Genomic DNA, 20,864 nt, shown 5'->3' on the forward strand with positions numbered 1-20,864 from the left:
ACTTTGACTTTGAATATACTTCTTTCTACTTTTCCTGCGTGTGAAGAACTCATTAGTACATACAGATATGGACGCTGCCAAATTAGACGTATGACATCTCTTTCCCCACTTTTGATGTTTTCATAACTATGCATTAATACGTCTATTCAAAACTAAGCTACGACTAAGTCAATTTTTATTAATCTTAGAAAGCGTGAGGAATTCCAGGAGTACATAGTACAATGATTGCTAATCGTGTCCATGGAAGAAATATTTACCCAAACTCTTGGAACATATTTGGTTTTCCACCTGTATGTATTAACATGTTTTGTCAAATTTGATCTACCCTTAAACTCCCTATACACTCTTTGCACTCTGGTACTTTTCACTTGTATGTAATGTCATGACCGTTACCAAATCTGACCAACTGCGTAATTCTTCTTAACAGTCTACCAAGTCCGACGTTTGTCACTCGTTTATATTGACATGTATCTTGCTAAACCTGACTTACGGCTAGATGTTTCCACACGTATAGCAGATGTAAGGTTTTCACCCGAATACATTAACGTCTTTGAAACCCCGAGTTAGTACTAAATTTCTTTGACACCGTCAGCGCGTCTAAGACATTTACGGGTATATATTAAAATGTCTTTTTCTGACCTGCGACTAAATTAGTTCCACACTCTTGGCACGTATAAGAATTTTCACCTGTATATATAGACATGTGCCTTGCCAAATGTGACCCACGCTTAAATCCCTTACCACACTCTCGCCTATGTGGGGATTTTGAACTGCATATATTAACGTCTTCCCAAGCTTGACCTTCGCTTATATCCAGTTCTACACTATTGGCAGGTGTGATTCTTTTCTTCTGATCGAAATAAAATGTGTTGTTAAACTTTATCTTAGAGTAAATACTTTTCCGCATTTTTGGCCTGTGTCGTGTTTCACCTGTGTATATTAACGTGTGAAACCAACTTTCCTCTATGACTAAATGTTATCCACACTTTTGGCACGTGTAAAGGTTTCCACTTGTATGTATTAACATGTCTTACAAAGTACGACCTACCACTAAATGTATAGCCACACTCTTGGCATGATTAAGTCTTTTCACCTATATGCAAAAACATATGTGTTGTTAAACTTGTCCTTTAACTAAATACCTTTCCACACTCCTGCGAAGTGTGAGGTTTTTCACCTGTATGTATAAGCTTGTGGCTTTACAAATGTGACCTACGCCTAAAGCCCTTACAACACTTTTGGCGACTGTGAGGTTTTTCACCTCTATGTATTAACATGTGTCTTGTCAAATGTGACCTGAGCCTAAAATCCTTACCACAGTCTTGGCAACTGTGAGGTTTTTTACCTGTATGTATTAACCTGTGTCTTGCCAAGCCTGACCTTCCCTTAAAACCCTTTCCACACTCTTGACACGTGTAAAGTTTTTCACCTGTATGTACTGACATGTGTCTTACCAAGTATGACCTATGACTAAATCTATTTCCACACTCTTCGCATTCGTAAGGTTTTTCACCTGTATGTAAAAACATGTGTGATGATAAATTTGACATTTTGTTAAATGCTTTTCCACACTTCTCGCATGCGTGACGTTTTTCACCTGTATGTATAAACATGTGTTCCGCCAAATGTGATCTACGTCTGAAACCCTTCCCACACTCTTGGCAGGTATGAGATTTTTCAGCTGTATGTATATACATGTGTCTTGACAAATTTGACCGACGCTTAAATCCCTTTCCACATTTTTGGCACGTATGAGACTTTTGGTATGGATGTATTAACATATGGTTTGTCAAATATGGTTTTTCAATGAATCCATTTCCACACTCTTGCTCCAACCTGTACATTAAAAATATGAAGATGAAGAAACGTTATACGTTATAAAGGGTGTCCAATATACAACGCAACACGAAGTTTAAGAAGGTACAACTTTGGAACCTCAAGCAATACATAAATAATGGTTATACCAAAATGAGGCCTTGTTCATATATATACATATTTAAACTAGGAAGCACGATTGGAGTACACTAGGAACTGCGCAGTGTTCCCAGATGTAACCGAAAGTGTAATTTTTTTTTTTTTTTTTTTTTTTTTTTGCAAAACACATAAATTGAATCATAACACGTTAATTGATTGTCCTTAGTTTTCAGCTTCCTTAGTTGGAGTAGTTTGTACACTATGGATCAGAAAAAAAATAATAATTTCCACCGATAACTAATCCGATGGGGCCTCTATAAGGAGGAATTAGGGAAATCGTGGTTTTCATAAATTAACACTCTGAATTGGCAACACTGCTGCCATTTCAGTGCATTAAAAGGTGTGTAAAAGATTTGTCTACAAAATGCAATTCCTGAAAACAACGAAAAACAAACTTGGAAATTAGCATGATAAAATTTTTACTTCCATGCATTTATCAGCACTGGTTTACTATGCATCCGGCTCATTCACGAAATGAGTTATCAACTCTATAATAGTTGCTGAAAATGACCCCTCTTTTGATTGAAACATCGGTTCAGACTTTCCACCATGCTGGTAGCAACTTTACGAAGTGTTAAGGCTGCCAATGGCACGGCGAATGTTCGTTACCAGATCTTGTATAGTTCGAGGATTGTTCTTGTATACCTCTTCCTTTACAAGTAACCAAATTGAAATGAATAGCAGTTCCCGTGTGCATGTAAAGAAAAGTTTTATCATGATAATTTCAAAGTTTATTTTTCATTGTTTCCAGGAATTGTATAATGTACGCAAATCCTTGACACACCTTTTGATGCACCGCAACGTCAGCAGTGTTGCCAATTCTGACTGTTAATTTATGAAAACTACGATTTCCATAGTTACCTTTTACAGAGGCTTCATCCGATTAGTTATCGGTGGAAATGAAAAACTCTTTTTATTGCTCCATACTCTCTAAGCTACTACAACTAAACAAGCTGAAAATTAACGACAGAACATCCATACGTATGAGCAGTGGCGTATTTACGATTTTGTTTCAGGAGGGGCTTTGCTAACTTTCGGGGGGGGGAAGGCTTTGCCTAAAAATGTGAAAATTCTGCATGATATTTAATATAATTTACTATAGTAAGTGATTTCGGGGGAGCTTAAGCCCGGAAGCCCCCCCCTAAATACGCCACTGCGTATGAGTTATGAGTCAATTTATGTGAATTGTAAAAAGTTGATTTACATCTTCGGTTACATCTGGCAACACTACCCTAGTAAACAAAGGGGAAATTCTGCATTCTATGTAGTAATAAAACACCATTAAAAAAAGAGAAATAGGTAAGAGCGTGAAATTAGACAAGCAGTCAAAGATAACCTAAAACAATTCATACGTCCTTAATATATATCATTTTTATTCTTTGCGGAACAGTACATTGAATGGTGTTAATTAACACTCTAGAAAAAACAACGAAAAAGTGTATCATGAACACATTTGAGAGTGATCTACTCCGAAAATTGGCATTAACAAGAATATTTGAGTTATCTCCTCCATTAAAATTGTATGAAGCACACGTAAATAGCAAGTTCATCCACAACCAATCACACCAAAGGAAATTATTAGGATAAATTAGTGAATAGAATATTATTAGATACTTATAGGCATAGAGACTTAAGATAATAATCTAACTTTACTAATTTTTTAAAAGAGTTGTTACACCGAACTGAAAGGAAAATTAAAATGTATAAATCACAGCTGTATATTGTTAATGTATACAGTACGAAGAACTAACCTGCTACCACTTTTATGGCGTAAATAGCAATTGCCCTCCGTAACAAAGATATGTTCATCGTATCAGGAAACAAGAAACAAAGTTATTTTACAACTTGTAACATTCTTTTCCCACATTCATTTTCCAACAAATGTTATTCAACCGAGACTATTAGGCTAGATTTTACTATAACTTTACCCACTCCAATTTTCTCTCTGTGAATAGTAAGAGGATCGAATTTTTGCCCAATGTTGGAATAGACATTTGAGAATGGAACCAGAAACAATATGGAAAACCAAGTGATGTGAAAGAAGCGTTAGAATTGAATAAGCAGACTTATCGCAAAGATATTTACACATAATTAACACTATAAGGCACGCAAACACAGTTTGGCATAGACGAAAACTTTACCTGAAGACTGCACATAAAATGGAAGGAAAAAAGTAAAGATAAGTCATCGGTTACATGTATCCAAACTGAAAAACTTTAGCATAGAACTAATTATTTATTTAAAGAAGAATCACAGCGGGCGTTTTATCCTCATTATCCTCGCTTGGCTAATGAGCACCCATGCAGATGGAGTACGTGATATTGACGAGGAAGAACAAGGTTCGATTCCTAGTGGGAGGTTATGTGGTTCGGATAAAAGGTTAGGCAGTAGGTCCATGTCTCATATAGTCCCGGTGTTGAACCGGATGCTAAATTTAAATATAATGCAATCCTCGTTTGGCCCAAAGATTCAGCCTAAAAAATAGAGACAGCTTCTTGCAGTTAACCATATACATTAGTATTTCAGCCTAAAGAATAGAGACAGCTTCTTGCAGTTAACCATATACATTAGTATATGTCCTCATTAAGTTCTAATCTATTGCTTTGAAACAGAAAGGGTGCATAGCTTTCGGAATCATCGCATTTTCGCACATATGTGTATCACAATAAAACCAGAAAGTAACTGCTTCAGAATCTGATCCACAAAACAGAAATAACAATAGTTCATCTCATTTTATATTCTTGAATGGTTTACATAACGTTGTCAAATATAGTTTTTTCCATATATGAAACATATGAATATCTGGAAAGAATTTTTAAACTCTTCGAGAACAGGCCAAGAATTCCTTAAATATGCAAATGCTTCTGAAGTGTTGTGTTTCTTAATGGTATTTTCAAGTGATGTACTCTTCCCTTTCGTGTGAAGGACGCTGGCTAGTTACTTCCAGTAAAAGCGTAGAATCCAGGTAGATTACTACAAACGAAACAGCAATAGAAGGAAAATTTAAAAGATGTCTATTAGAATGTATTCCAACATACATTCACACTTTATCTTTGTTGATTACAGTACGCAAATTACCGATGAACAACTATGCACTTCAGCGTTGGTTTGGTTCGTATATGTGTAAAGTAAATTCTAGTCAAATAGGGAGAAGACAGTATGTGTTTCACTCAGAGATACTTGCGATTATTTTGTCTTACTTGTTTCTGTAGAGATGAAACAATTTTGCACGCAATGCTTCGAACTCAGGCAAGGACAATGAAAGGACACCACGAGTTTGCTTTAATCTTCCTGTCTGACCAGTAAGACATAACTTTTCTCTTACTTTTGTATGTAATTTTACTGCTCAATAAGTAAGAATTTTTATAATGACAGGAGAACTTTCGTGGTACCTCGGAGTCTAAAGGTGTAACCACACAGGAAACTCATTCTTGTCGTGGCATGTAGAGAACTGATCTCATAACATACGTGTACAATAAGTACATGCTAACAAGTTAAGACTAGCATCATGACAAATATCAATGTGAATACCTTTAATAATAATAATAATACAGAGAACTTAACTAAGAAAAAATAGTTCGAATTGGGGAAAAACATAAACGAAAATAGAGCTAGCTTAATGAAGGAAAATGCCCTCCCAGCATCTATCGAAAGTCATCTGCTTTATTTCTTACGCTACGCATATATCTCAGGCGCCCTTGTTATTTGTAATCTTAGAAACGAAAAATATCTTCACATAATCCATATACTTATCATTTTGGCTACGCTGAACTGACATTCGTTCCATACAATAGAATACAGGCAAACATTACTTATCTAATGACGCGATCTATTCTAGTAAATAACGATATAAATGTCGCTTATGAATAAATCCAACAAAAGTTCCTTAAAATAAAACTCATTTGCTCCCTTTATTGAAGATCTTAAATTAGCTATTCAATTGTTCACTGGCAATGACCCAATCAAATTTATACTTAATTATTTAATAAACGAATCAAGGGACACATTATCCTAATAAGTATATGCCTGCTATTGCATTAATCAATTATTAAGCACCGTTTGCAATGTTTCTGTTTAACCCTATATTTACAGACAGTACTTTGAAGTACCACCGGAAAGAAACCATTATGGGAAAGAACTCTACGTTGTGTTCGAACGGTACTACTTGGAAACAACTTTCTGTGTTTCGCAAATCTAATAGCAGAAAGCAGCATGATGTAGAAGAAAGATATTTCCTGCTAATGTCAATTTGTTTCAGATAATCTAAACGGCTGAGTCCTCGTTTTCACTATCCTGTTTTTAAGAGACCCGCTAACTTAATCTAATAAAATTAGTTGCTCGAATATTTTTTATCAACACGATTAATAGTCATGATCCTTATTGCTGGAAAGTTATAATTTATGGCTCTTTTTACTTTCTTTTCTGATTTTTTAGAAAGAATTTCGAGTATCGTTCTTCATAAACTGTATTTGAAACTTCTTTGAATAACTGAAGCAGACATATACGTAACTCAGATGTAAGCAGTGGCATATGTAGGCAGGGGTAAGGGGTCATTTCTCTCCATACACTTTTTTTACACTGTAACGTATATTTCGATATAATCTGAAAAATGGGTACTAAAAATGTAACGTGAGAAATTTCAAATAAATGAAAGTAAATATTCATGTTATTTAGTCGTAAATTGATGCATGTAATGGAGGGTAGAATGAGGTATTTTTCTCTTATGTTTTATTATAGGCCTATCTCCTAGTTATCAGATGGATCCAGTGGGATGAATGAAATTTGTCATTACTTTTGCGACAAGTTTGTACCGCTGGATCCATCTGATGTATTGTGACAACTGTTAATATATTTGGAAATAATAGTAATCTGAAGAAGTGTTGCGGTGCACCATACATTATTCAACTTATTATGAAGAATGGTAGGAAACAAGAATAAATTAGGCGTAGGAAAAGCGTACCTGTAGGGGTTTGGAGCAATTTTTCTCAGAAAATCCCTTGTTACTAATGTAGAAAAAACAGAGAAACAAATACCGAGCGCTACTCAGTATAAAATATTGCAGTCAATTGCTAACATTGGCATGAAATATATCGCATTCCTTCTGAAGAGTCAAATGATGTGAGGGAGAAAACGGCAGGGCGGGAGGTAACTGGGAACGTAAAGCAGTATTTGATGGTCGAGTAAGTAAATAAATTTACTTGTACGATATTCCCTTACGCAGTACTTGTACGATATTCCCAGTGAAGTGGAAGATCTAAGGAAGTATACACTACATACTCTCCCTCTTCTATCTAGACCATGCTTTCACGTCACTTATGGTGAAAGCATAATGCAAAGGCATGAACTGGGAATAGACAAGTTTTGCTATATTCAATAACAATTTCATACTTCCCGACATAATTTATATCAAAGTAATTTGTGTTTTAAGCTGACCAAAGTATCAAGATAACCAAGAACGTTCTGATACTTTTTTACCCACCACCTTTCAAAATCAATATATCACCTAGGACGTACCTCAAAGATGAAATACTCCCCATCTGCATCCATTAACTTCTGCCACGGCCATGGAACCCATTCCGGTAGAAGTTGGTGGGAAGTGAAGCCAAGAATGTATCAAATGCAACTCTACTAGTGATTTGAACTGGCGTCCTCGAAGATGAATGACAAGAAAGGGAAGAGCTGAAAACCAGACGACGCAATGTGCGCGGAGGATGAAAGAGACAATAGTGTTTTACATCCAAGGCGTAGAATGGTGTCAAAAGTCATCCTAGATACGTGGGGTTTAGAGTTACTCTGTAACAGGAGAACCTCTTTACGATTCAGTACTGCTAGCTCCAGAGTATTGTTTTTCTTCAACATGGCTCAACTGCTGAAAGAACACAATTGCATTCATTCTCTGACCAGCTGGAAACAGTTCCCGATGCACGATGTCGAGAGCAGTACAACAAACACAGGAATACCATCTTCTGGTGTACTGCTGCTTTTGCTGTTTGGAACCGGTCTATGAGATGCTAACCAATGATACCGGCGCCGTGGAGCTTCCTACAGGACCCACTTCTCGTCACATGTCAACACCTTGTCCAGGAATGGCTACTTTCTCAGACAAGACAGCAAAGAAACACAGTGTCTGCTCGCGTTGCTCTCTGCCCCGCAGTCAAATCATGTGCAACCCACCGACCCAACTTGTAGTGCTTCCCAAGTTGATGAAGATGCTGCCGAATAGTCCTTCCACTCAAACTGAATTATAGTCCTAGTTTCTCACATATATGGCCATTGTTCGCCTCAATTGCTGCTTGCAGATTTTCATTTTTTACATGTGTTGGTCTTCCCGCATGTAATGTGTCTTCGAGTGTTTCATCATCGACCTTAAACTTGTTAAACCAACGCTGAACGCTCCGGGAAGTCATGACACAATCACCGAGAGCTTGGCTTAACTTCTACACGACTGGGGTTACGCATAGTCAGAGCTGAATATAGTTCTATCAGAGTTGGAGTGGCAACGCCGGAATCTAGTTACAAAGAAGGATTCATAGTAGGGACAAATATTACGCTAAATCTTCACCTTTGAGGAAAAAGATGGTAATGTTTTGTCGCGCACTATATGAGCTTTTGTATCACGAAAGTATCTTGAGTGAGAGGGTACTGTTATAGGTAAGCCAGTAAGGTACTGCCGTCAATAATAGAAAACTTATTACTGAATTTTATGCTCGTAAAATACCATTATTTCCTATTGCAGTTTGTGTTTAACAACTCTTGTTAAATAATTTTGAGATTTGATAGCAAATTTATCTTGATTAAAGTATTACTGAATGATCGTTTTACTTACGAGCACTTTTAATAAGAATTGCTCTTGGCATTACACAGTAGCTTGTCAGTATTCAATTATAGCACTCAAGGCTTGCTATAAGGAGGAGGTTTATAGTGATTCACCGTTACGTTTGGAAACTTATTTCATTGCCAAATTGTCTCATCTCATACATAATTAAGCATTAGGTTCCGTTATTTTATCTATTCAAATGTTTGCAATTCCATTAACTCTGTTTAAGTTAAATGTAAACAATATTTAACTAAGTATTGCAACAGTTGAAGAGAAATATTTATATAGACATGACTATGATTAAAGAAACAGATTAAACGTACCTGAGGGCCTGAGGATTGTTATATGCTTCTCTATCATCAATTTCCTCAACGTCCTTTTCGTGATCGATCTGGTCTCCAATCCTGGCAGAGTTGTCACTGCTTAACTGTTTCGTATTGTGTGCAAAATCGGAAGACTTTGGTTTGATGTCATTCTGAAAACGTTTCATTGTTGCAAGTATTTCAGCTGTTGACAAACATTTGACCAAACATATTGCTCTCGAATTCAGTTTCCAATCTGATATTGTTTCATCCTGATTACTTTCTGAAGCGATATTCTTCACTTCCATTCCACTTTGTGTTTTTTTATATTTCAAACGTAATGCAAGAGGATCTTTATCATCATTAGTGTTACTCGTACATAGTTTATAATTACACTTTTCAAATGGCTCGTTCTCTGTTTTTACCTTAACTTTAATAGGAACGTTTTCTGTTTCCATCTCAGTTTCATTACAAGCAAGGTTCAAATACTGAAAAGACATTTCGCTAGCTAAATATTGTTCCAGTTGGACATTTGAAACTTCACCACTTAATGTTAAACAAAAACAAACAAATCTGAAAAGAATAAGAAAAATGTTATTCGTTTTATCAAAATTTATTGCCATGCAGAGAGAAAATATCGCTAAGTTCCGGCAAGTTTCTAGAATACTTGTTTCCCTTCCCATTTAGCAATAATAAAGACAGAAAACAACGTGCCCTGCGGGGCTCTAACTCGCCTTTACTTGCTACAGCTTTCTCGGCAATACTATGTGAATTAAATGTTAAACTTTGGTACGGAAAGAAACCAACCTACCTAGGAAGATTTATGGAGGAACCTGTGTTCGAGAACTTTCCCGTAAGTTCCATTTGTGATGGGATTATGTTAGCGGGGACAATTCTTTGGGAGCAGACTAGGGATGCAAAATGTAACGAAACTACTATTTTAAAGTATCTGAAATTCCCCTACAACGAAAATACCTATATACCTGAATACCAAAGACTAGAAAACCATACCGAAATATCGAAATACTGACCAATATCCGTTATCTTCTTTCTTTTTTATGTTGTTAAAGTCAATCAAAGTATACTTCTACTTTACGTACAAGTATATTATAGGGACATATAACGTTTCATGAACATTACTATATTTGTTTTGCTATTCACAGGTACATTTTATCGGTGTACCATTAATGCTTTTTTCCTTTAATTTTCTTTTTAAATCCTTCGCACAGAAGGCTCTCACCAGAAACAAATTGCATCTAGAAATCTCTTGTATAGGATGTAATTCGGCATATACCCACTTAAGCTTTTTACAGTACAGCGCATACCTATCTTAATTTTCCGAAACATAGTATGTATAAGCGTAGGTATACGATATACTTTACTGAACTGAAATATTCAACAAAACGATATCTGCTCTTATAGCACTTTTGTTTTGCGATGAGATATTTCTCGATATTTAAAGCAACATCAATACGACCAAAACTTAACATTGCACTGTCCCATCGGCATATATGTTAACGAAACATCCATTTGTTTTTAAAATTAAAGTAAATGAAAATTTAGAGAACTCTATTACCCTTCTACTTAATGAAATTTACAATACAAATTTATTTTACAAATATAAATGCCTACTCATTTAAATATTTTTCTTTTACGATCGGAACGGTCAGTTTTTCTACTTTACAAATAAACAACATTATTTTACTTCTGTTTTATAAAAATTGGTTTCAGTGATACGTAATTTTTGGTCTCTTATTTAATAGCTGTTACAAAAACTCATCCCTTATATAAAAGTTATTAGAAAGTTTTTTTGTTTCGTACCACATTGACTGCTTACCACCTCCCGAAGCTACAAAATCCCCAAAGGTGATTCCTTTCCGGATAGGAACTAACAAGGGCTACCAGTGTTTCCCAGTATTTCTTTTCATCTCTAAGAAAAACATTCTGAATTCTTCATTGCTACAGTAAATTACTAGAATGACATATTAACACTGTAAATACTAATTAAGTATAAACACGGAGCGGCCAAAATATGGAGACTTTCATCACATGCAAAAACGTGTTCCAAAACAAAATGTGTTTTGTTTTCTTTCATTCCTGTACAGATTTACCAATCTTGAAATATACTTGAATTTCAAAGAGTCACTAGGTGTATCAGCTAGCCATGTGGATGTTTTCTTACGGCAAAATTGTCGACAAACTATGTCTTATGATATCACGCTCATAAATTTGAAACAAACATTTTGCGAAAGAGATAAAATTCTTTTCCATGCGGAGGTACTTTATATATTTCAATGCTTTGGATTACTATTTGTATAATGTACAACAGAAACATCCGACACCAACTATTCCTTCTAAATATGGGCCATTCCATCGTCACGGGCAGGACATTTACACTACATTTTTGATACTTTAAAGTTGTATATTTCCAAAAGTACAACATAAATTCTGCTAATTGTATGATATATGAGCAGTACAGACTTAGGAGTATATGTAGCTGATGCTTTCAGTATCTTTTTCTGTTTAGAGTAGAAAATATTAATTCCTAAATGTCTGTCACGGGTGGGGACAAAAAAGAGAAGTGACTTTCGACACACCAAGTGAATGTTACAAAACTCTGTGAATTCTTAACTCAAAATGTTTTTATTTAAACGGAAATGTATAAATAATGAAATTTTTAAACAAACTTCACATAATAGAAATTTGCCAAATATTTATTTAATGAATAAACTAAACTTTACTGTGTCACGGGCAGGACACATGGTTGTCACGGTCAGGACATCGTGTGAATCAACACACATCTCAATAAGAATGATTTCAAAAATGAAACAAAATGGAAAATAAGTTAATTTCTGCTGTTCTGTTATAGCATTTTACATAAATAATTATATTTACTTTAGTTGAGGCTCGCTTTTACCACATAAAAATAATAATATGCCGTACACTTATTTCTCACCACCTACACTTTAGGAAATGGTTTTATTTGCCCATTTGCACCCACCTTGTAGGGAAATTCGTACAAAACACACTGGTATCCAGTGCCCGTGCCGTGGAAAATCAGCGCCCGGGGCGAGAGTATACGACGTGTCGCGACGGCACCCCCGTAAATATGAGTGAGAACGACAGACCAGCCGCAGAGCGTCACCATGGTTGGAGTGATGCGTAAGAAAATTTTCAAAAATAAACTCTGCTTTTCGTTGATTTTGAGCACTTTTTAATACTGTTTTCGTTCCATTTTATATATATATTATTTTTTCCTCCTGAATTTTGCACCCCCTTACTTTGACGCCCGGGGCCGTAACCACGCTCGCCTCCCCTCCCCCCCGGGTCACAGAACTGCTGGTATCAAAGGTATTATTTGATCGAAATGCACGTAAGACACATCTTCAACAGTCTTGAAAACTTTACCGCAATCGCTGACGGTCTTCATACGAATTTCCTTGACTTCTTCGTCCTCTTCTACTGGGCTTTGTGCGATAGTTGCATGTCTATGTTTTCTTTTTCTGTCCACTAGTGAAAAATCCCATCAACAAAAATGTTTATTGTGTTATATCTTCAACAGCTGGTCTAACACAAGACTTGTTAACATGCACAAGCCTTGTAAGTCGTCCCTCAGGATACCTTCATGGTTTTTGGAGTCACCATTTTCAGAATCTGAATAAAAGTCTGTTAGAAATTTAAAGATTTTATACGGATGAAGCTCTAATTTAAAAGTTCGACGAACTACCAAATTTTCACTGTCAAATTGCAGGAATAACTGTTTTGATTGAGGACATTCAATTGACAAGAGCATTTTCCCGTCTTTTTATTCAAAACGTCTTTTTTTTCTTTTTCAATTTCTGCTGATGATAGTAGTAAAACAGATATATTTTGAAACGAAGAGTTTAAAGCTGCTACGAAATTAGCAGCACATTCTACAATTATTTTGTTTTGTTTCACAAAGTTCCATACTGGCCGCTTTGTACGTACTTCAATCCCATCTACTGCTCCCTTGAAACGAACAGAAAGGTGACACTAATGATAATATTTATATGACAGGTGTACATAATCCTCTATTTAAGTAAATAATGTTCATGCTTAGAAAACTTTATTTTAGTACACATGGAATAATTTTCTATCGTGAATAACCAATGTACACAAACTATACCACCAGTGGCATGCCCACTGTCACGGGCAGGACAAGTTTTCAAATTGAAATAAATCGAAATAATATTGTTAGCATTAGTCCAAAATTTGGTAAATGTGAAGTACACGTGAAAATTGTTACTTCTACTAAGTACGAACCACATTCACAAATTTAGTAATTCAGTACAATAACTTTTGGTAGTTTTCTGTCACGGGCAGGACACTCAAGTTGACCTTTATATCTTTAATGATATTATAAACAATTTTTATCCTGTAAACACTATTTCAACTGCAGCTTGCAGCAAAAAGAAGCATCTTGAATAGCTCGAAGTTACTTCAGCCAAACATGCACAATATACCGTAAAATGTTGCCGATAACAAGAATAAAAATTTTCCTCCCAGCTGACATGTTACAAATTCACAACTCAGACTTAAAATTTTACATGAATTCTAAGTATAAATAAGTTTTTCTTTGTAAAAAAGTAAATTTCGTTCTATTTACTTCATATATACTTAAAAATGCATTGATTTTAACAATTTTCGAAAATTTGGGTTCAGGCTCACTTTCGCGTGGAATGGCCCATATGTGAAAATTATTTGCTAGCGACTGATTATACGAAGGAAGGGAATCACGAAGAAAACTTTCCACGATATTCAATTACTACGCTGATCTCACGAAAATACATTTTACACAAAACTCCACCACATAATACGAACTAGAGAATTGCTTCCACTTTTTTTTTTCATTTATGAAAAAGTTAACATGAATTGATACAGGGTAGTGATGGCTTTTTTTATATATAAAAAAATACTATTAATAAACAAAATATAGTAGTTGAAATATTATGCATGACTTCCATTTTGCATGCCTGTCTCGTTAACCTTTATTTATTTATTTATTTACTGCGAATTTTATATAATACGTATTGCTCTTTCTAATATTGCCATGTTCTAAAAATGTATAACATGATAAACCAGAATAAATAGGAAACCTCAAAGTTTCTAGTGATGTTTGATACAAAATTTTGTGTTCCTGTGTTACGAGATCTGATTGTTTTTAAGATGTGACACTAAAGTTGTGTAATCGTTAAGGAAGCCTCGTATTTACAAGAGGAATTCCTGGAATTAGTGCTTAAGCAGTCGAAATTTGCAAAAGAGCGAAACTATGAAATTTTTCTACGCAGAAGGTGGCTCTCTTCTCAAGTCATTTCAGCACCTCTTGCCGAATCCTATTTGGAAAGTTATTTGCTCGTTCCCTCACTCACACCCACGCAGTCTGCTGTCCAAAATATTATGTTCAATTATCAGTGATTAATTGATAGTCAGTGAATTATCCACTGTTTACGTATTAATCGCTTAATTAATAGACATTCAATTCTCCTAATGGTGTTTAACTGGCTAAAATATTTAATAATAAAGTGTAGTTTTATAGAAACTATTTCCCAATAACGTTTGTATTAATCCGCTCTCTTTGTCTACACAAAACGTGAATGAGAGAGAGGCGGGTAGTGCGTCGGTAGAACTCAAAATGGGACGAGGACGATGAGTATTCCTTACCAGAAATACGTAAAAATCAAAAGTTAATATCTATCTTTTACGAATATTAAAACTGCGCTATTAATTGTCTGAAAGTATCATGAATATTTAAAATTCGTTCAGGAAGAATTATTATCAAAAAGGCACACGCTAGTTTATAAATTTTATATAACTGCATACGGTAAACTATGGGCAAACGATAATCTACGAAGGTTAGGAAAGCAGCAGTATGGAAAGAAATTGGAAACTTTCACTATGGAATGATGGATGGATTGTTTTTGGATTCTGCATTATCGCCTCATCGATATAAATTTTGTTTTCATTTACGCGACGCAAATAGCGTAATGTGACCGTACTTTATTTAAATATGGGCCAGTAAGTGAAATACATATATAATATACGTATGCTTATTGTCCAAAATTTAAGTGTTGTTTGCGAATGTGAAATATTAATAACTCGATATCTTTCATATCATTTTAAAATATTTTTTAATCAAAAGTAGTGTATTATTAATTCTCTAATTTACATGCGTAGTGCAATCAATAAGTGACGTAAGTACACTGTTGTTTATTATTGGAATATATTCGTAATGTAGTACGGATAAAAGCTTATTTCAGGTAAGCTCTAACATTGTGTGAGTGCTATATTGATTTGTTTGCCATGCACATTTAGCTATGCAGTACGACTTTACACTTACTTTCCAGACAACCTCTGTGTGCGCGAGTTATTTTATATTTAGATTTGGTGAAGTCCCTTGAGGCTACGAAAGACATGGTTATTTTCCAAACCCCGGCTATTGAAGGCGGTCAGACCTCCATATATAATATTCAGTTGTAATCGTATCGTGTGGCGCGTCATTGGCGGTGGGATGCCGGAGGAAAACCCAAATCTATTTAAATAGCTCGACACCAAACCCTTGCTACCGTCGTATCTTGGCTTATCCCTCACTGGGGGATAAACCCAATATACTCGTATCTTGGCATCTTCGCATGGACCGTACACCTTTATAAATATAGGAAAAACTTCCGGTTTAGACGAGGAGGACTAAATATTTGGAGTCTAACCTAACCCAATATGACTAGAAACTAAATAACTTTTAAATTCAGTTTCGATTCTACAAAGAGACTTATCTAAATACCAACGGAACTAAGTATAACAGAAACCATGTATTCGTCCACCATCTTTTGTTTAAAGAAGGAAGACGGTAGGTAATGACATTCATTTAAAGTGAAGGATACAAAATGACAAAATCTTGTTACTTGAGGTAAACAAATTTCTCGAGTAATATCTTAGGGGATAAACGATGATTTCTAAAATACTGAAAAAAAAATTAAAATAATAATCCACCAAGTAGTTAAATATTGTAAAACTGCATTCCAGTACGATTTTAATAATATAGTGTTTTGGATTCTACTCCTTTTCAAAATGGACCGTGAGCTGAAGCAGAACTCTCACTCAACAACACTTTTCAAAGACAAAATAATGATCACCTACGCGCAGCGCACTGTTTAACTGCAAAGAGATTATCATCACACCTGTAACTTCCGAATACTCCGAGTTTCCACCGGTTCTCGCGTTCGTAAACTTTATCAGGGCCAAAAGCTGAACTATAATAATCAGTGGCGTAGAAACGATTTTGTTTCGGGGGGGGCATTGCCTGAAAATGTGAAAATTGTGCAAGATATTTCATCTACTTTACTATAGTAAGATTTCGGGGGGATTAAGCCTAGTAGCCCCCTAAATACGCCACTAACAATAATTAATAAATATTTGAAGTAGTTTTTTTTTTTTTTTTTTTGGTGCTAGTAAAAATAACATCACAGTAGGTGTGAAATAAATTTTGATTCACTTTAAAATTAAATGCAATAACACTTAGTACCGATTTAATTACGTGTCTCAATAAAGGGATTTTTTTTTTTTTTTTTTTTTGTCGGATGAGTCACAAAACATATATTTTGAAACGTTTATTCGCACGATATTATGACAATATTTTTTATGCATTTAGCTCGCTCGGCGCAGTGCTGTAAAACATTTTTTCATGCAACATTATGGCCTAATTTTCTAAGTTCAATGTGAGAATTAAATTCCTGTCTTCCATATCTGGGACATTACCAAGTTTAGAACACGGAACTTATTAAAATCATTTCTTTTCTATTCCTTCACTGCATGTCAGTAATTAATGCTAATTAAACCTTTTGGTAAGGATATAAATGGTTTCCTTGTTTTTGGATTCTCGAACTTCGACCAAGTTTTCTTAAGACACGGTATCGTCCATATAGTGTAATTTTGGTACTTAAAAAGCACACGGATACTAACCACGCAAATGTACGCTCAGCACAAGTTCGTTTATGTTTTGCATTGTACTTATTATTATTATTATTATTAGTGGATGGGATTTCAAATCATCGCCAACACGTTCCATTACTTCAGAACTGAGTACATTGTTTTGGTATCAATTGTGATAAAGGTTCAAAAGAAAGAGCCCTGCGGAGATTCTAACCGCTTTTGATCGCTAAGGTATATTTTGTGAAATAAGGAACACTGGATATCTTTTAAGTGCAAGATTGTGAGGGGGAAGGAAACCTACCTTTATTATTACTACTGCGTTCACTCGAGCAGGCGGTTCTACGAAAAAAAAAAATATATAGGTAAAATACGAAGTGAAGCACTTTTTCTAACAGAAGAAGAGTGTGAATATAAGTAATTTCTGTCATTGGATATCATATTGAAGTACAATTTGAATAGTAGTGAACGTATTCTAAGTGTAACTATTTGCTGAAGCGGAAGTCGGAGGTATACAAGAATGCGAAGAAGGTGGAAATGAACGACGGGAATCTGCTGTTAGTGTTAGCAATGGACGTAATGCAAACATACAGTTTCATTACCAAGAATTGTGTGATAAAGAGCATCATATTACAAAGTTTGTACGTTCCATGTTATGTTGAAACAAAATCAATCGTGTGAAGTGTTGAAAAGAAGCAAAAATTCAGAAAAGGCGAATTTTTCCACGCAGCGGGTCATTCGTACACGGAAAACCAATAAATCCATTTTATGGGTAAAAATTATTATGATTGTTTTTTAATGTACAAAAATTACGGATATTTTATGTATTTTCCCGCTATCCTGGATAATGCCCCTCGTCGCTGACGCGCCTGCAACCAAAGAACGCATCCCCTAGCTTCGCTCAAGCCCCTGCTACACTCCTGTTCTCACTCGGTTATATAACATTCGTGCTTTGTAGTGGCCACGTAGCATAAGCTTCACGTTTTATGCACTAGCTACTCACTTCATGTATGTTCTGCAAAAGGAAAGCAGGAGACGCAATAAATGCTTGAAAATTTCGCAGAAAAGTCTGTTCGAGTAATGCCTTACTCTTATTATTGAATGCACTATCACGCAAATAGTGAAGGAAATTATTATTTAACCATTACTTCGGATGGATTCCGTGAATTTCTTACATTCTAAGTAGGATACTGCCATGTGGCCCAGCGAAACATATTCTAAAGAACAATGAAAATGACCGATAAACGTAAGAAATCTTTCATTGAATGAGTAACCTGATTTATTACTTATATATTTAAGTTCGTGTCAGCGTACTGTTTTTTCTTCTTCTCCAGAAACACTAGTAGTTAACGAAATAAAAACCTTCGACATAGCCTACATCCTATAAGCAACAAAGGGAAAATTGTTTTATGTGTATCTGCAATGGAGTATTTTTGAAATTAAAAATACATTGACCATGTCATAATGCATCGTTTGACTGTGCGTCATTAACTAACACTCAGTACTTAATCTTCGCCATATTTTCCTTTTCTATTACAGTGATGCCAACTTGTGGGAAAAATCCTATATCGTGTGAGTTTTTGATCTGATTTTCTTTGAAAGAGATAATAAGTAGCATACATGGGATTTTTAAAGGAGATCGAAATTTACGGCTTATTCATTTAGATATTGTAAAAAGTAACAAACACAGAAAAATGTAATTTTTAATATTATAGCATACTTTTAATTAGTATACCGTGAGAAATTCACATGTAAAATACATCTCGACATGGGATTTTATGCATCTCGACATGGGATTTCATATTCCTTCAGGTTGACATCACTGTTCGATTATATCAGTAGATAACTAATGGGGCGTTTACACTTGGTCGATTTAGTCGCACGGCTAAATCGACTCGCTGCATTTGCGACTAAATCGAAGCAACTAGACCGAATGAGATCGATGGATGTGTTCAATTGTTTCAACCGAAATTGAATGCTGCTTGTCGACTCGCTCTCCTCTGGTCGATTCGAAATCGACTGGCAATTTTAAAGATGTCCAAGCAAAAAGTAATTGGTACAATTTGCGGTGTTATAGCAGAAGAAAATAGAATCGACCACAGAAAATAGAACGTCTTTCAATTCAGAAGCTAGTCGATTAGTCGCTTTCGATCAACAAGCGATTAAGTTGAAGTCCTGTTTACACGGTCGATTAAGTTGAAAGTGACGTCAATTCAACTGAATCGAACGCAAATCGACTAAGTGTAAACGCCCCATAACGGACAATGTTGCTATAAAGTGTTTCAGAAAGTAAGTACAATAATTTAAATTGAACAACAGAAAAGTTCATGCCGCCTTACCCGAGAACGTTATTTCGTACCACGCATTCGCAAAATCTGCGGAGTGTTAAGCAAAGGAAAGCATGCAAATAATGGGATTATTTTGGAATTTGGGGGCCAAAATCAGGTAAAAATTACCATGCTTACGGTAGGAACGAGTTGATGTAACTTAAGTGTAATTACTAAGTACTAACATAACCTAAGTGAAAATAATCTGATTTAACCTAACCTAACGTAAACCAATAAAAACACAGAAAATATGGGAAGAAAGTACGAATTTTAAGCACAGCATTTTGCTCCTCCTAATGTAAATACCATAACCTAAGACAAGCTAACCTAGCATACCTAAACCATCAAAAGTACAGAAAATACAGCAACAAAGCACGAAACTTACGCAAAATATTCTGGTCCAACAGTTCCAAACATATACACAAATATTTATAACAGTTAAACGGATTATAATAAACTAAAGCGTAAATTTTGCATTGCGTTGACGCTCATCGTTACGTAAAATAGCTCTATGATTCTCGGTTGCAGCATAATTTCTTTGATTTTGTTCTAACTACTAGTAACATTAATAAATCCTCAATATGTTTGATGTGAATCCATTATTATCTGCTCAAAATAAGAAACAAAGTGATTTAGAAGATTGTCCAGGTTGTAATTTTTGCTGGAAGAAGCAGAAATTTCTTGCTGGAACTTTTTGGTTTTTAGGAAGATGCTGGCTTTCTGGCTGGAAAAGTTTTGACCAGCGACAGCTGCTGATTTTAGATGAAAGATAATCCAACGTATCTTGCTACTTTCCAGAATATGTTGCTGGTATGATGGAAAATCATTTCTATTAAAATACGCTGGCATCTTGTAACCTTTGCTGGATCCTTCAAACTTTACGTTTAAAATCAATATTTCCTATCATATTAATTGGCTTTACCAGAAATTCGTTCTATAAGTATGCTGGTAGTATAGATATCGGTGTTGTATATAATTAAGTAAGAGGAAATGGAAAAACAATGTTTCAATCATTTGAAAATCTACATAATTTACTATGTTTGTTCGTAAAAAGTTCAAAACTAAAAATCTTCAGAAGACAGAAGTAAATAAATGTTCTTTCTCAACTCAAAAGACGTATTCATACAGCAACACGAACTACAAATCACGACAAGTTCTAACAATCTGTATAAGAAATTCAAAATTTTAATATTTTCTGTGCATACCTTTAACATTAGAAATTGCCTCTAGTCGCATCGGCATCGACCGAACGAGCGTTTTGGTCATTTCTGGGGAAATCTTAGACCACTCATCCAAAAGTAACTTTTGTAGTGCTTTCTTGCTCGAAGGACGGCGTTTCTGTACTGTATTGCCCAGATAATCTCACAAGTGTTCGATAGCATTGACATCTGGGTTTTATGGCGGAGTCAGAAGCTGTCAAGGAGCGTTATACAGGAACCATTCCCTAGTTTTTAAGCGAAGTGCTTAGGGTCATTGTCAAGTTGGAAAACAAAGACTGTC

At 35.3% G+C, this 20,864-nt stretch overlaps 1 protein-coding gene across 8 annotated transcripts; it reads right to left on the bottom strand.

Annotated features, from left to right (window-relative positions):
* Positions 1-153: 153 nt before the first annotated feature.
* LOC145673547 (uncharacterized) lies at positions 154-18,599 on the bottom strand. Of its 8 annotated transcripts, none has more exons than XM_081743362.1 (3): positions 18,534-18,599; positions 9,115-9,666; positions 154-1,836 (listed from the first exon to the last, which is right to left on the bottom strand). In XM_081743362.1, exons 2-3 carry the CDS (start codon positions 9,591-9,593, stop codon positions 1,200-1,202), a joined length of 1,116 nt encoding a protein of 371 aa, XP_081599488.1. In that variant the 5' UTR covers positions 9,594-9,666; positions 18,534-18,599; the 3' UTR covers positions 154-1,199. The 8 variants fall into 8 exon arrangements, with proteins under 8 accessions (XP_081599488.1, XP_081599486.1, XP_081599485.1 ...); XM_081743360.1 differs by having other exon boundaries at positions 18,352-18,562; XM_081743359.1 differs by having other exon boundaries at positions 18,324-18,562.
* Between the last annotated feature and the right edge of the window lie 2,265 nt (positions 18,600-20,864).

Source organism: Thermobia domestica, chromosome 16 (assembly GCF_964235325.1).
Source record: "Thermobia domestica chromosome 16, izTheDome1.hap1.1, whole genome shotgun sequence".
Classification (NCBI taxonomy): Eukaryota; Metazoa; Arthropoda; class Insecta; order Zygentoma; family Lepismatidae; genus Thermobia; species Thermobia domestica.

What these genes read in the sequence shown, in the direction of transcription:
- LOC145673547 (XM_081743355.1), bottom strand. An exon ending in AACAATCCTCAGGCCCTCAG is followed by an intron (nt 1,837 to 9,114) that starts GTACGTTTAATC and finishes TTTAATGTACAG; the next exon opens with GTTGGAGCAAGAGTGTGGAA.